Source organism: Camelus ferus, chromosome 1, assembly GCF_009834535.1.
Source record: "Camelus ferus isolate YT-003-E chromosome 1, BCGSAC_Cfer_1.0, whole genome shotgun sequence".
NCBI lineage: Eukaryota > Metazoa > Chordata > Mammalia > Artiodactyla > Camelidae > Camelus > Camelus ferus.
Genome location: NC_045696.1, coordinates 61023669 through 61038872, shown reverse-complemented (window position 1 = coordinate 61038872; position 15204 = coordinate 61023669). Strand labels below are relative to the sequence as shown.

Genomic DNA, 15204 nt, shown 5'->3' with positions numbered 1-15204 from the left:
TTTATATTTATATTTTATTTCTGAGGTTTTTCCACCCAGAGCTGGCTGTGAGCACAAAGGACCATGTTCCACTTGCTTTCATGGAGATTCTCTTACAAATGAAACTCAACCAAAGCCTGCCAGACACCAACAACCCAGGAAAGATGATGGCGGGGAGATGGCAAAAGCAATGAGACCCACCTCCGCTGTGCCTACGGCACTCTCTGCTGGCAGCTGGTGTTCATGTGAGGGAGGTCCCAGTGGCCAGGGCCACCTTACCTGACTGCCTTTCAATGTGAATTAGTGATGCAGCAGTCAGCCCCACCTACTTGTTTACTGGGTCACATCACCCCACACTCTCTGTATCTTCACAAGGAAACCCTAATGTTACTTTGCCTCTCTTATATTGTTATTACACTCTGACCAAACTTCTTAGGTATCATAGGGAGGGAAGGAATTTAATGGGATTATTTCTAAAGCTCAATAGTACTTTCCCTCTGCCTGAAAGATGCATTTAAAACTCCAACTGTGATTAGTCACACTATCCTCTAATGCTAAAGAATTAGTGAAAGAATCCAGGAAAGCATTTACTATTTAGTAAAGGAACAAACATAGATGTTCTCAGAGAGATGTCTTGGGTATCCATATTACATTACAAAGTTCTCTCTTTCATTATAAGCAGGATACCCATCATATCATCAGAAATGTAACTTCTCTTTCTGCCATTTGAAGACCCTTAAGAACAAACTCTCCCCTTGTACCCTAAATTCAGGAGGCTACCTTACTAACCAGGGGTTGGTGATTATTATTACCTGGGGTTCCTCTGGAAGCAATGTTTGTATCTGAATGGGAGCGAGTATGGCTCTTCTTTGTTCCACCAGTGGCAGTGAGAGTTTGCCCCTCTGAGAAGCTAGACCTGCGAAGGACACTGGACAACTGGCTCTGCCCACCTCCCTCTTGGTCCCCTAGGGAGGAAGCAGCAGAATCTGGCTTCTGGGAGCTGCTGGAGGAGAACAAATTGGAGCTGCTGCTCTCAGCATTGCTGCTGTGACTCTGGCAGCTGGCGGTCCGGCCTCGGGGGTCCAGATTGCCGATGGCCAAGTACTCAGGCCCCTCACTGGCATCACTTGGGGAATCATTCTGGCTGCTGACCCAGGATGCTTCTAAGGGGCTGGTCAGAGTGCTGGAGCTCATCTCATTTGGGGTTGAGGGGGAGTCCCTGGCTAATGCAGAGACTGGAGGCAGAGGGGCTTGGATGCTTTGATCCTCTGCTGGTGAGACATGCCCTCTGCTTTCTTGAGGTTTCCGGGGAGGGCCAGAGAGTGAAAAGGAAGTAGATCTTCTTTCTAGGATATAAAAAGAAAGGGAAGGAAAGGTGAGCTGGAAGCCTTGGGTACATGTGAAGGGCTTCTCCACAACTAAGGACCAAACTCCCTATCACTACTGGTGCCCAGGACATATGGTGGCACCTCAGAAAACGTTAAATCATTCAAGGTTAGTAAAAAATTACTTAGAAGTAGCTAAGCCAAAAGCATGAGCTCTTGAGACAGTGGCTTCATTGCTTATTAGCATGCATTCCTTATCTGTAAAATGAGCAATAATAACATCTACCTCATAGGACTGTTTTGAGGATCAAATAAGATAATACATACAAATTGATTACAACAGAGCCTGGCACATGGTAAGCACCAAATAAACGTTAGCTATTATTACTGCAATGCCTTCTTGGCAATGTGGATTAGAAACCCAGAGGAATCTAAAAACACATTTTTCCTTCGTTATTTTAATGTCTCTTCTGAACTGTCTTAGGCTAGTTGCTATTTACCTCTTTAAGATTTTTCATATTAAGACATGAAGTTTGACAAAGTGCACCAACCCAAGGCTCTATCTATAGCCAGCCTGTGAGCACTCATGAAGTCCTCTGCTTTCCAGGGCTGGGGATACATGTCTTGCTACTCTTTGCTGCCCCCATACCTGAGCCGTGGTTGGGCATGGACTGGTGGAGGCTGGAGAAGGACCCAAAGTAGGAATGTTGAGCGTAGCTGGTTGAAGAGGTATACGTGGAACCAGGCAGAGCTGTCAGGCTCTGGCTCTTGCTCACCAGCAGCGGGCTCTCTTGCTTTCTAGCAAACTACAAAAAAACACATGTCAGAGTCAAGGATAGAGGCCCTCAGAGGAGAAGCACTTAGCATAACAGAAATGCTGGTAGAAACTGGCCTTTGGCAGCAGGCTTGAACTGCCGCCAAAGCCTGTGGATACAGCATAGCTACCCTCTATCACAGCATGCAACGTCCTGCCATATACCGCAGCTTCTGCCACTGGAGTCCTAGGTGGTCACACCAGGGGTGCTTGATCATGGAGGCGGTACAGCAAAGTGCTTAAGACTATGCACAGGGAGTTAGAAGTTGGATACACTGGGGCTTAAATCCAGGCCCTATTGCTTATCCAAGCCATTTGGTCCAAACTGTAGGCAAGTGACTTATCTACCCTGGCCCTCTGTGGCCTCCTTTATAAAATAAGATTAATGCCTACTTTGTAGAGTCATGCAGATTAAATGAGATGATGCATGTATTGAGCATGGCACCACGACTGGCACATAGAAAGTATTCAATTAGGTGGTAAGCAAGAATCAAAATTTAAAAACCAGGAGACACTGGCGATTGCTCCACAAAAGAAATAGAGACTGTGATTCCATTCTAGCTGAGGCACTGATATTAGTGATGGGATGAATGAATTGGAGAGGTAGCAATAAGCAACATAAACAACAAAATTTTCTTTATATTTTGAGGACAAAAATGATGCTGCATAACATTAGGCCACACTAGGTCTGATGCTCTATCTATAGCCAGCCTGATTCAAAATCACCCCTCTTCTCCCCAGCTCTTTGTCAAGCCCGCCCCTAAGGAGATGCTTACTCAAACTAAGAAGGATGGATTAAAAAAAATAGACACCTCCTTCCTCAGACAGACATAAGTTTACTTACAAATGGACTTTTTACTTTAATAGGTATTTAATGGTAAGTTAAATACCTCCTTTTTTCTAAGTTTTTCTTTTTTTTAATGAAAGTCATTCAGTTCACAGTTGTCTAAGTGAAGCAGTCTGCTACCGAGGGTTACATCATGGCGAGGTCTAGGAGGTCAGCACACAGACACAGATAATTCTTTGCCCCTTTTACCATAGATACATCGATCTGAGCCAGGAGGCGAGGGTTGTTCTGTTCCACTGCTTCTAGGCACTGGAGCATGGCCGTGACGTGGGCATCGCTTAGCAGGAAAGCAGTATCTGGGGAGAGAAAACTCCCACAGTGATGGAGCCTAAGAGGGAGAATTCTAGCCTCCCTGCATGGCTCTGGGAGAAGCTCAGGGAAAGAGAGAGGGAAAAGGTAAAAATGACTTGAGGATAATCATACCACTGTGGACAGAAGGGGAAGTAGGGACAAATAAAATACAGAAGAGGCTAAGTAATGAGTGGTATAGTGGAGAGGCCATGACCAGAGGCCTCAAAATCAGAAAGACCCAGATTTGAATTCTGCCTCTGGGTAACTTTGGCCAAGTCACCTCCTTGAGCTCTGCATCCCTGACTGGAAAACAAGGATATTAATACCCTACTCTCAGGGCTGCTGTTAAGTGTATATGTATAAAAAAAATTTATAACAGTGACTGGAACACAGGAAACTCTACGTAAATAGCAGTTATTTTTATTTATTTGTGTGTATGGGAGTAGGGAAGTACCTTAGCATAAAGTTTGATGGTGCTTTACATAGGTTAGAGAGAAGACTGGACACATGTTTCTGATCAGAATCTCTATGGCATCAAGTATAAGTAAGAGACCCTGGGGTAAGAGTGTGTCTGTAAAGCAAGAGTAAATAAAGTGGGAGAGAATGAGAAAGTACATGCAACAAGCCTGGCTAAGCGACCTCCACCTACCTGTGTAGAATTTTCTGATATACTGTCTGTCCCCCAGCAGAGGTCGGAGCTGGGCTGAGAGGCAGTGGCACTGCAAGCTATGCTGCAGCCACAGCTCTGCCACGGCTCGCTCACTCACGCCATCGGTGCTGCTCTGGCCGTTCTCATGCAAGTTGATGAACTGGGGGGCAAAGAGGCATGAGTTAAAACACAGATCCTGGTAAATCCAGCAAGATTGGGGCCTAAGGACCTGAGAACTAAACTGAGACAGGTAAGAGGAGGCACTCAGAGGTATTTTCCCTCCAGGTAGCATCTGGAGGTTATAGAGGGAGGAGAGAGAATGAAGGGATTGATGGCTCCACTGCTGGACTGGGCCATTGGAAAGGGACTGAGCAGTTAGAACCTGATATGCAGCTCCTGCTGAGGGCAAAGCTGCTACATCCATCTCTTCATGTTCTAACTCCAAACAGGCATCTATTCTGGGGTATTTAGAGGAAGAATGAACTTGACCTCTTGGCTTCCCGCAGAGTCTTCAATAGCAGGTACTCCAGAAAAGATTGCAAGAAAAATATGGGGGAAAAAAATCTAGGAAAAATGCCACTAAAGATTCTTCACCAAAGAGAAACCATCTGAGAGCCTCTTGTTGCCTCTAGTCACAACATTCTCTTTTTGACACTTCCTTCTATTGGCTATTTCTAAAAGCCAGGTCTCATAGTCCAGGATTAGTGCAAAATGTATGGATGGCAATTTCAGGCAGCTTCTAAGAGGAAATGACTAGAGTGAAATATTCTAGAAAAGAAAGTTAGAGGATGGGGGTTGGTGGGAAAAATAAAGTGATAAAGACAAAAAAAATCTACGTAAGAAAAATCACAAGGCCAGAGTGACACCTTCTGATTTGGTTCCCAGATCATTTAAAAACAATATTTTTCCTGATATCATCTCAGTAATGAATCTGGCAGTGGGTAGAATTTACATGAAATAAGACTGGCCATGAATCAATAATTATAGAAGATGGGTTATGGATATTTGGGGGTTTATTACATTATTCTAATTTTGAATATATTAGAAAATAAAGAATTAAATAAGCAGATAATTTGGTGGTGATTAATCTGGAACTAGCTGTGTAACTCCAGCCAAGTCTCCTAACCTCCTTGAGCTCTGTTTTCCTGGTTGGAAATCGGGGGTGATACGCTGAGCTGAGAGGACAGGAGAGTAGAGTGCTATAACAGTATCTAAAGTTGTAAGGAACATGTTTGGCTCCATTTCACACTGGCCTCTGGAAGCCTCACTTTTCTTCCTATTTGGTGAATCCTCTTCTTCTTAAATAGTTGTCAGCCTATCAGTCCTACTTCCCCCAATCATTCAGGACACTTCTTGCCATTTGCCCTGGATTTTGAAAAACTTCACTCTGGTCCCATATTTGCAAATCTTTCGAAAAGAACAAAACTTTTTCATGCCTTCCCCAGAGGATGGAAAGTGGCTTAGAGCAATGGGTTTGAAAGGTTTATTTTTGGGGGAGGTGGTAATTAGGTTTATTTATTAGTTTTTTTTAGAGGAGGTACTGGGGATTGAACCCAGGACCTTGTGCCTGCTAAGCATGCGCTCTGCCACTTGAGCTATACCCTACCCCCTGTAAGGTTTATTTTTTTAAAGCAAATCATCCTCCCCCCAAATAAGTCCTATCTGTCTATTATCCAGACGTAATTTTCTCTTCTCAGTTAATAGGAAACTTGACATACACCATCCTTCTAGCCTAGGAGACTCTTCATCAAAAAACGAAGCCTATGGCCACCGTCATTTACCTTCTCCACATGAAGGGCTGAGTGGGGACTGAGCCAACGGATGTCCTTCACAAATTGCCAGTAATCAGTCTGGCGGCAACACATCTGCTATGGGAACACATAAGGTAAATAAATCATTACCGTTTTGGACCACATCTAGTTCTACTGCTGACTTTCAAAGAGAGGAAAAAGAAAAGCATAGCCTTCCCATGCCTCAACAAAGGTTCTTAGTAGCAATCACAGGAATACATACAAATGTATTTGTATACACTGAATACATACATTCACTCTTTTAATGGATAACTGTTAAAAGTTATTTTGATCGTTCTTTTGAGCAGGTACTACATGCATATGATACAGAAGGTTACATAGTTGATTCCTGAACAACACAGGTTTGAACTCTTATATGTGGATTTTTTCAATAAATATATTGAAAACTATTTTGGAGATTTGCAACAGTTTGAAAATAACTCGCAGATGAACTGCATAGCCTAGAAATATTGAAAAAATTAGGAAAAGTTAAGTATGTCATGAGTGCATAAAATACATGTTTATATTAGCCTAGTTTATCATTTACTGCCATAAAATATATACAAACCTATTTTTAAAAGTTATTTTATCAAAACTTACACACACAAACACTTATAAATCATAAATGGTGCCATTTTCAGTCAAGAGTAATGTAAACAAGTATAAAGATGCAGTATTAAATCATAACTGCATAAAATTAACTGTAGTACACATTGTACCACTGTAATAATTTCATACTCACCTCCTGTTGTTATTATTGTGAGCTCAAGCGTTGCAAGTGTCCACTTAAAACACCATGTGACACTAATCATCTCCATGTGAGCAGTTTCTCTCCAGTAAATTGCATATTGCAGTAAAAAATTATCTGTCTCTACATGCACCCAATGTTCATAGCAGCACTATACACAATAGCCAAGACATGGAAGCAACCTAAATCGCCACTGACAGATGACTGGATAAAGAAGTTGTGGTATATTTATACAATAGAATACTACTCAGTGATAAAAAAAAGAATAAAATAATGCCATTTGCAGCAACATGGATGCACCTGGAGACTGTCATTCTAAGTGAAGTAAGCCAGAAAGAGAAAGAAAAATATTATATGATATCACTCATATGTGGAACCAAAAAAAAAAAAAAAAAAAAAAGAGGACACTATTGTACTTATCTACAAAACAGAAAAAGACTCACAGACATAGTAGACAATTTTATGGTTACCAGGGGAAAGGAGGTGGGAAGGGATAAATTTGAGAGTTTGAGATTTGCAAAAGTTAATTACTATATATAAAAGTAGATAAAAAACAAAATTTTTCTGTATAGCACAAGGAACTATATTCAGTATCTTGTAATAACCTTTAAGGAAAAAGAATATGAAAACGAATACGTGTGTGTGTGTATATATACACACATATATATGACTGGGACATTATGCTGCACACCAGAAATTGACACATTGTAATTGACTATAATTCAATTATTTTTTAAAAAGTGATCTGTCTCAATTCTCGTGTATTTTTTGTGTTTAGTGCAATACCAAAACCCTTGAATAACACCAGGGGACTCATACAAAGTGCCACTAGTGATGCTGGATGTGCTCCCAAGAAGCAAAGTCATGACATTACAAAAAAAAGTTGAACTGCTTGATAGATTGAGGCCTGCAGCTTAGTTCCTGCCATTTCAAGATACATGAATCCAGAATAAGGGCCATTCATTGTTTAAAAAAGAGAGGAAATTCATGAAGTTGTGACTGCAGCTATGCCAGCAGGCACAAAAATTCTGTCCTTTTTGAGAAATACCTTTTTATCTCATATTGAAAATGCAGCTTTTATGTGGGTACAGGATTGCTATAGGAAAGGCATACCTATAGACTCTAATGTTATTTGAGAAAAAGCAAAGTTATTATATGACAACTTAATGCTAAAAGAAGGTGGAGGAGCTAAAGCTGGAGAGTTTAATGCCAGCAAAGGATGGTTAGATAATCTTAGAAAGAGGTTTGGAGAAGCAGCTTCTGCCAACTAAGAGGCAGCTGATGAGTTCCCAGATGCCATTAAGAAAATAATTGAGAAAGGATATCTGCCTGAACAGGTTTTTAATGCAGATGAAAGTATCCTATTCTGAAAAAAAAATATCACAAAGGACACTTACTAGTAAGGAAGAGAAACGAGCACCAGGATACAAGGCAGGAAGGGATAGGCTAACTCTAAAATTGGGTTTATGATCAGGATTACCCTTATCTATAAAGCTGCTAACCTCTGAGCCTTGAAGGGAAAGGATAAACACCAGCTGCCAGTCTTCGGGTTGTACAACAAGAAGTCCTGCACAACAAGAACACTTTTTCTGGATCAGTTCTGTTGAGGCTTTGTCCCTGAAGTAGGAAGTACCTTGCCAGTAATGCAGTAAGACAAAAAAAGGAAATAAAAGACATACAGATTGGGAAGGAAGAAATAAAACTGTCTTTGTTCACAGATGACATGACTGTCTATGTAGAAAATTCAAAGAATCAACAAAAAAATTCCTGGGACTATTAAGTGTTTTTACAGTGAAGTCACAGGATATATGGTTAATATATAAAAGTCAACTGCTTTCCTATATACCAGCTATGAACAAGTAGAATTTGAAATTAAAAACACAATAATATCATATACATTAGCACCCCCAAAAATTAAATACTTAGTTATAAATCTAACATATATAAGATCTCACAAGGAAAACTATAAAACTTTGATGAACTATCAAAGAACTAAATTGCTGAGATAATCCATGTTCACGGATATGAAGACTCAGTATTGTGAAGAATGTCAGTTCTTTCCCAGTTTATCTATAGATTCAATGCAATCTGATTAAAAATCCCAGCAAGTTATTTTGTAGATACTGACAAACTGATTCTGAAGTTTATATAGACAAGGAAAAGGCTCAGAATAGCCAATCAATGTTGAAGGAGAAGAACAATGTTTTTCTTCAAGAAGGACTGACACTATCTGACTTCAAGACTTACTATAAAGCTACAATAATCAAGACAGTGTGGTACTGGCAAAAGAACAAACAGATAGATCAGTGAAACAGAATAGAGAGCCCCTAAAAAGGCCATCATAAATACAGCCAACTGATCTGTGACAAGGGAGCAAAAGCAATACAATGGAACAAAGACGGTCTTTTCAACAAATGGTGCTGAAATATTGGACAACTACATGTAAAAACATGAATCTAGACACAGACCTGGAACCCTTCACAAAAACTAACTCAAAATGAATCACAGATCTAAATGGAAAATGGAAAACTATTAAATCTCCTAGAAAATAATGTAAGAGAAAATCTATATTGGGTATGACGTGACTTTTTAGATACAAGACCAAAGGCATGATCCGTGAAAGAAAGAACTGATAAGCTGGACTTCTTTAAAATTTAAAACTGTTCTGTGACAGACAATGTCAAGAGAATGAGAAGACAAGCTCCAGACTGGAAGAAAATAGCTGCATAAGACAAAACTGGTAAAGGATTGTTATCCAAAGTATACAAAGGAGTCTTAAAACTCGGCAAATAAGAAAACAATTTGATTTAAAAAACAGGCCAAAGACCTTACCAGATACCTCACCAAAGAAGATATACAGATGACAAATAAGCATGTGAAAAGATGCACCACATCATGTCATCAGGTAAATGTAAATTAAAACAACACAATAGGTGTCACTCTCTCTTGCCTTCTGAGATGGCCCACATTCTGCCTATGGAATGTGTATCTCCTAAGCCACTCTCCCTTCTGAGTGAGACGGACCCCACTCTGCCTGTGGAGTGTGTATCTCTCTAAATAAACTTGCTTTCACTTAAACACACACACAGACACAGACACAGACACAGACACATACACACACACACACACACAAACATACCTCTTAGAATAGCCCAAAGGGAAAAGAAAAAAAAACAAATGACCCAAATCTAGAACACTGCCTATATCAAATGCTGGTAAGAATGTGTAGCAAAAGGAATTCTCACTTATTGCTGGTAGCAGTGTTAAATGGTATGGCCACTATGGAAGACAGTTTGGCAGCTTCTTTCAAACTAAACACACTCTTACCATATAATCCAGCAATCTCAATCCTTCGTATTTACCCAAAGAAGTTGAAAAAAAAATTTTTTTTGGAGGGAAGGTAATTAGGTTTAGTTATTTATTTTTTGGAGGAGGTACTGGGGATTGAACCCAGGACCTTGTGCATGCTAAGCATGCACTCTACCACTTGAGCTATACCTTCCTCCCAAGAAGCTGAAAACTTATGTCCATCAATAACCTCAACAAAAACTTGATGTCAAATTACGTAAGGTCAAGACAACTTTCAAAGTTAGTGGAAAAAAAACGCTTAAAATATAGATTTTATATTCATATTACAGGATCTTTAAGTTGCTAGTCCATCATAAAGAAACTGAAACTGGAAGTCCTATATGATAAATTATTGGTGCAATATATACAAGAAAGATGATGTGGAATTCCATCAGTGGATCTATACTCACAGAAAAGGTTTGGCTCCATATCCAAAGACTGTTGATTAAGTGTAAAATTAGATGTTTTAAATTAAAATAAAATGTTTGAGTGATGTATCTTACAAATGTTTAATTCCCCTCACTTAATCAATCAGCTAATGATGCAGGTCGTGATGTATAAGAGCGCTTTTCCTATTCTCATCAAAAAATGATGTGGTAGTTAACAAGTAAATATAAGACAAATGTGTGAATATTGGGGGAAAAAATCAACAACAAATGATGCTCTGTGAGTGAGGGACTACTTCTACCATAATGAAAAGCTACCATAATTAAAATTGAGTGGTGATGGCACACAAAGAGAGAACAGACCATAAGAGAAATCCAGAAATAGATCCATGTGCCAAGGGAATTAAGTATATTCAAAAAAAATCACAGATAGCATGGTTTAAATGTAAAAATTAAGCTACCAAAGTAATAGAAGAAACCATGGAGAAACATTTTTAATAATTGTAGAGTTAGAATGCCCCTTCAGAACATTATACAGAACCCAGAAGCCCTAGGAGAACTGATTAATTTGACTTACTAAAAACAGATATTTCTGCATAGTAAAAGCCATCACAAGAAATGTCAAAAGACAAACAGGAAAAAATATTTGCAATACACATTAGAGACAAATAAATAGTTTCCTTAAAAAGTAAAAAGATACAAAAAATCTGTAGAAGACTAATACTCTAAGGAAAATGGGGGAAATACAGGGAAAAATTCACAAAAAAAATAATTTAATGGCTCTTATAAACAATCTTTCAGAGAAGAGAAATGTAACTTTTCACCTACCGTATTGGCGATGGTTTAAAGTTTAATTGCACACTATATTGTCAACGGTATGGAGAATCAGATACTCTTATACAATGCTGGTGAGGGTGTAAACCGACATAACTTGGTGGAGGGCAATTTAGTCATAGCTATCAAAACTGAAATATATATGCCCTTTAGCCTAAGAATTCTACTTCTAGGAATATTCTATGGTAAATGGCAAAATGACCTACACACAAGGTTATTCACTGTAGCATTGTTACTAATAGCAAATGATTGGAAGCAATGTAAATGTTCATTACCAGGGGACTGACTAAGTAAATTATGGTAAGTACAGAGAATGGAATATTATCAAAATGACAGCTGTAAGAAGAATGAAGAAGCTCTTTATGTAATGAGTTGGAATAAATTACAAGATAAATCAAGTGAAAAAAGGCCAGGTGTAGAATAGTGATTATAGTCTGCTTTTATTTATATGACAAATCAAAAGGCATAGCAAAAATTATTAATACTTGCTTTTATAACTGTATAAAAATTCTCTGGAAGGAAACTGGAAAACAGTGCTTACCTATGCAACTTGAAGGAAACAAGATGGTTCACTGCATATATATGGTTTTATACTTTTCGTTTTTTTAAACATGTAAATCTCTATTTTAAAAATTAAATATTTTAAAGCAAGTTACAGAGTGATAATATACAGTACAATCGTAATATTTTTTAAATTTATTTTTTTAATTGAAGTACAGTCAATTACAACAATCTTAATCTTAAAAAAAAAAACATGTAAATGTGTAAAAAATTAAGAAAATCTACCAAAATGTTAGTGATTATTATTACTTGATGTTGAGACTATGGGTAATAACTTACTTTCTTCTAAATTCTTTTTGGTATTTTCTAAATTTTCAGCAAATAAAAATATGTATATTACTCACACATTCAGAAAAGAAAAATAGTCTTTTTTGCTTTTATTGTTACTTTTTAAACTGGGCCATCTGTACTGCCACGTACAGGTGTCGTCTAAGTGGTGAAGGAAGGAGAGGATCTTTGCACTTCTCCTATTCAGCTGAGAAATCTCAGGGATTGAGTGTCTCCACATTTCTAAGCAACAGAAAAGGGGTTATCAAATATGCCCTGCCTTATGGAAAGACTAAAAGGTAGCCCCGACTAAAGCCAGACTGCCAAGGAAAATGAGGTCTCTCTAAGAATATGACCATGATGCTATAGCTTTCCTAAGGCCCTGAGTGATTTACAAAAATACACTGCACATTCCATGACACATCCCTAATGAAAGCACAGAAGAGATATGACCAGCATGAATCATTGTATCCCTTCCCCCTCCAAGGGCACAACACCCAGAATAGCTTCCTGATGACACAGCAGCCAGAAGCCTTTGAAAGCCTTAATCTTTAGGGAGGAAATGAAAGGGAAAACAATCCTTAACATAGGCTTTAATTTTTAGGTCTATACAAGGCAGAACACAGCAGCAGTGTGAAACTGGTATGCAACTTTCGTTTTTGATTCTTCCCACTGGAGCCTCTTGTTGCTAAATGTGTGTGTGTGTGTGACAGATTTGCCTGGTTTGCTCTGCTTTCACTTACTAACAGTATTGCTGTTTCACAGGTGACCATACACTTTAATATTTTCATTCTGATGACTAGGAGCTTTCGAAGATATTATTACTAATAACAATAAGACTGTTTTGCATTTACCAAGCATCTCTCATTTGGGAATTTCACTGACTTTACTATTTCATCATGACACATTTTCTCTTTTCGGCACAGATGGTAAAACTGCCTTGTAACATAGTGAAGTGATTACTCCAGATGACAATGCACAATTAGTAACAGAACCAAGAAAAGAACTTTTTTGTTATCAAGATGCAAGCACTTTAACCACTAAATGTCAGTGCCTCTAATCTGGCAGCTATCTAGGTCATCAGTCTGGGAAACCTGTATGGCTTTTTTGTAAAACATGTTGATGTGACTCCCATTTCTGGCTTGGGAGACTAAGTAGCTAGCAATGCCACAGATTAGTATTGAAAACATCAGGAGGAAGCGCAACCTTGAGAGAAAGTAAGTTTGTTTTGGGTCATGTTGTGCTTGGCCTGTAGGACAGACACCCAGATAATAATGTATAGCAGAGAGCTAGTCATGTGGATCAGCAGAGATGTCTGAGCTGGGGGTTGTTAGTCTACAAGTGACAGTTAAAACAATGCAAATGAATGAGATTGTTTCAGGAAAATGTACAAAGAGATAAGGACACAGGACTGAAACCCATTAAGAACTAAAATCTAAGAGGAAGAGATTCCAGGGAAGAAACTAAGAAGGTGGTCACAGAGGTGGAAGAAGATCTCTATGACATCGGAAGATAATAATGCCACACAAGTCAAAGTCTGATGATAGTCAACAGTGGAGAACATAAGACAGTGTTCAAAGGAGTAAAGTTCACTGGATTTGGTAACATGGACTTACTTAGACTTCAGTAGCAAGAACATCAGGGGTAAGGGCAGGAATCAGGTTTCAATGGGTTAACTTATTTATTTTGTAAATTTCAATGGTCGTAATTTTTTTCATAGGACTACATGTAACTTGAACTTAAAAAAATGAAAGGAACATTTATTATTAATTACTTCTTATGTACCATGAACTGTGCTAGGCAAATTTTTATGCTGTTTCATTTAATCTATCAAACATTATGATATAAATAATATTATCATCATTTTTACAGATAAGAAAAGGCTCAAAAAAGTTAATATCACCTAATAATTAAGACCAAAAGACAACTTTTTATGTTTTCTAAGACATCTTCAGGTATTGCCTCATTGAATTCTCACAACAACCCTATGAGGTAGAGTCATCTCTTCATTTTACAAATGAGGAAACAGAAGCATAGAGTTATGTAACTCACCCAATACCATACAGTGGCGAAGCTGAGATTAAAACAAGAGCAGTCGGACTCAAAACTCCATAATTATAACTACGATGTCATTTCCCCCCACCAAAGACCTGAGCAATTTCAATCTGCATTCTGTCTGATTCCAAAGACTTCTGTTACCCCCACAATGTTGCCTCCAACTTCCTGGAATGATGTTTTAATTATGATGACCATTGAGAAGTCAGCTTTTTAAAGGCTAAAAATTTTCCCCATATCTTCAAAACTCTTTAAGAAAGAGGGTCTCTCATTTTCAGAACTTACTCTGAATAAAGAAAATCTAACCTAAGCCAACTTTTCCACTGAATGCTGAAAATACCAACAAGAAACCTGGGTTAAAGAGTTTGTTCAGAGGTAATATACACTTATTTTTAGAAGGGAGGATAGCACATTAAATTCTATCAACTATGAATATCTTAATATCAATCATTTGATTAGATATTTTCCAGTGTGGTGCTAATTAAAAATAAATTCTGATAAAAAAACAAAGACAAGCCTGGCTCAGAAGAAAGAGTTTCAGAGAAGAATACTAGGCCCTGACATGGGAAGAGCATGAGTATTTGGAACACAAATTATGCATGTATTTGTGAGGTTTGTTTTTTTTTAACTAGGAGGATCAGACCCAATGACCCACTTGACAATTTTATCCAGAACCAAACCTTATTTAAAACTGCAAATAGAGTAATTGCCAAAGGTAAAGCAGAAGCCATTGAGTATTATTAGATTCCCCTCATTTTTAATACTCAAAGCGTATTAGAGTGTTTGAGGGTGTTAAGGAAAAGAAACTCAACATCAATAAAGTTTATACAGAAAATAATGTAAGCTATAACTAAAACTACCATTCATAAGCATCAACCAGTTATCTGTAAAATGATGCTCATAGGATATCCTAAAAATGATAATACCTGTAAATATTTCTCAGATACATCCTAGGACACTCTTAAGAGGAGTATCTCAATGATTCATCATCATCCTTCTCCTCCTCATCACCATCGTATCACAGTCCTGCTTTCAAGGGCTCACAGACTAGTTGCCTTCATCTTCCCCCTGCCAACAACTTAATGCAACTGTTTCTTTCTAGTAAGTGATTCAGCCAACCTGGCAAGAAAGAAGAAAAGAAAGTGTCCACATACCTGGTCATGGATAAGCCCATGATAGAGGATGCTCTGCATGTCCCTGCAAAGCCGCTCCAGGCCACCATACTTGGACCAGACATTGGGACTGTTGGCTGATACTAAACCCTCCACAGTAGTCTTCAAATTACCCAGCAACTGCCAGTGCTCCCTCCT

General features: G+C 38.5%; 1 protein-coding gene across 11 annotated transcripts in view; it reads right to left on the bottom strand.

Moving 5' to 3' along the window:
* Nucleotides 1-15204, bottom strand: part of RUBCN (rubicon autophagy regulator) — a 71909-nt gene that overhangs the window by 44547 nt on the left and 12158 nt on the right. For 6 of the 11 annotated variants that reach the window (XM_032480887.1, XM_014560042.2, XM_032480904.1 and 3 more), the window contains exons 2-7: nucleotides 15049-15202; nucleotides 5687-5773; nucleotides 3906-4065; nucleotides 3155-3261; nucleotides 1954-2110; nucleotides 792-1325 (exon numbers count right to left, since the gene is read on the bottom strand). In XM_032480887.1, coding sequence (XP_032336778.1) covers nucleotides 792-1325; nucleotides 1954-2110; nucleotides 3155-3261; nucleotides 3906-4065; nucleotides 5687-5773; nucleotides 15049-15202 — 1199 coding nt within the window. The remainder of the gene's footprint in view (nucleotides 1-791; nucleotides 1326-1953; nucleotides 2111-3154; nucleotides 3262-3905; nucleotides 4066-5686; nucleotides 5774-15048; nucleotides 15203-15204) is intronic. The other 5 variants (XM_014560043.2, XM_014560046.2, XM_014560048.2 and 2 more) reach the window with 1 other exon arrangement.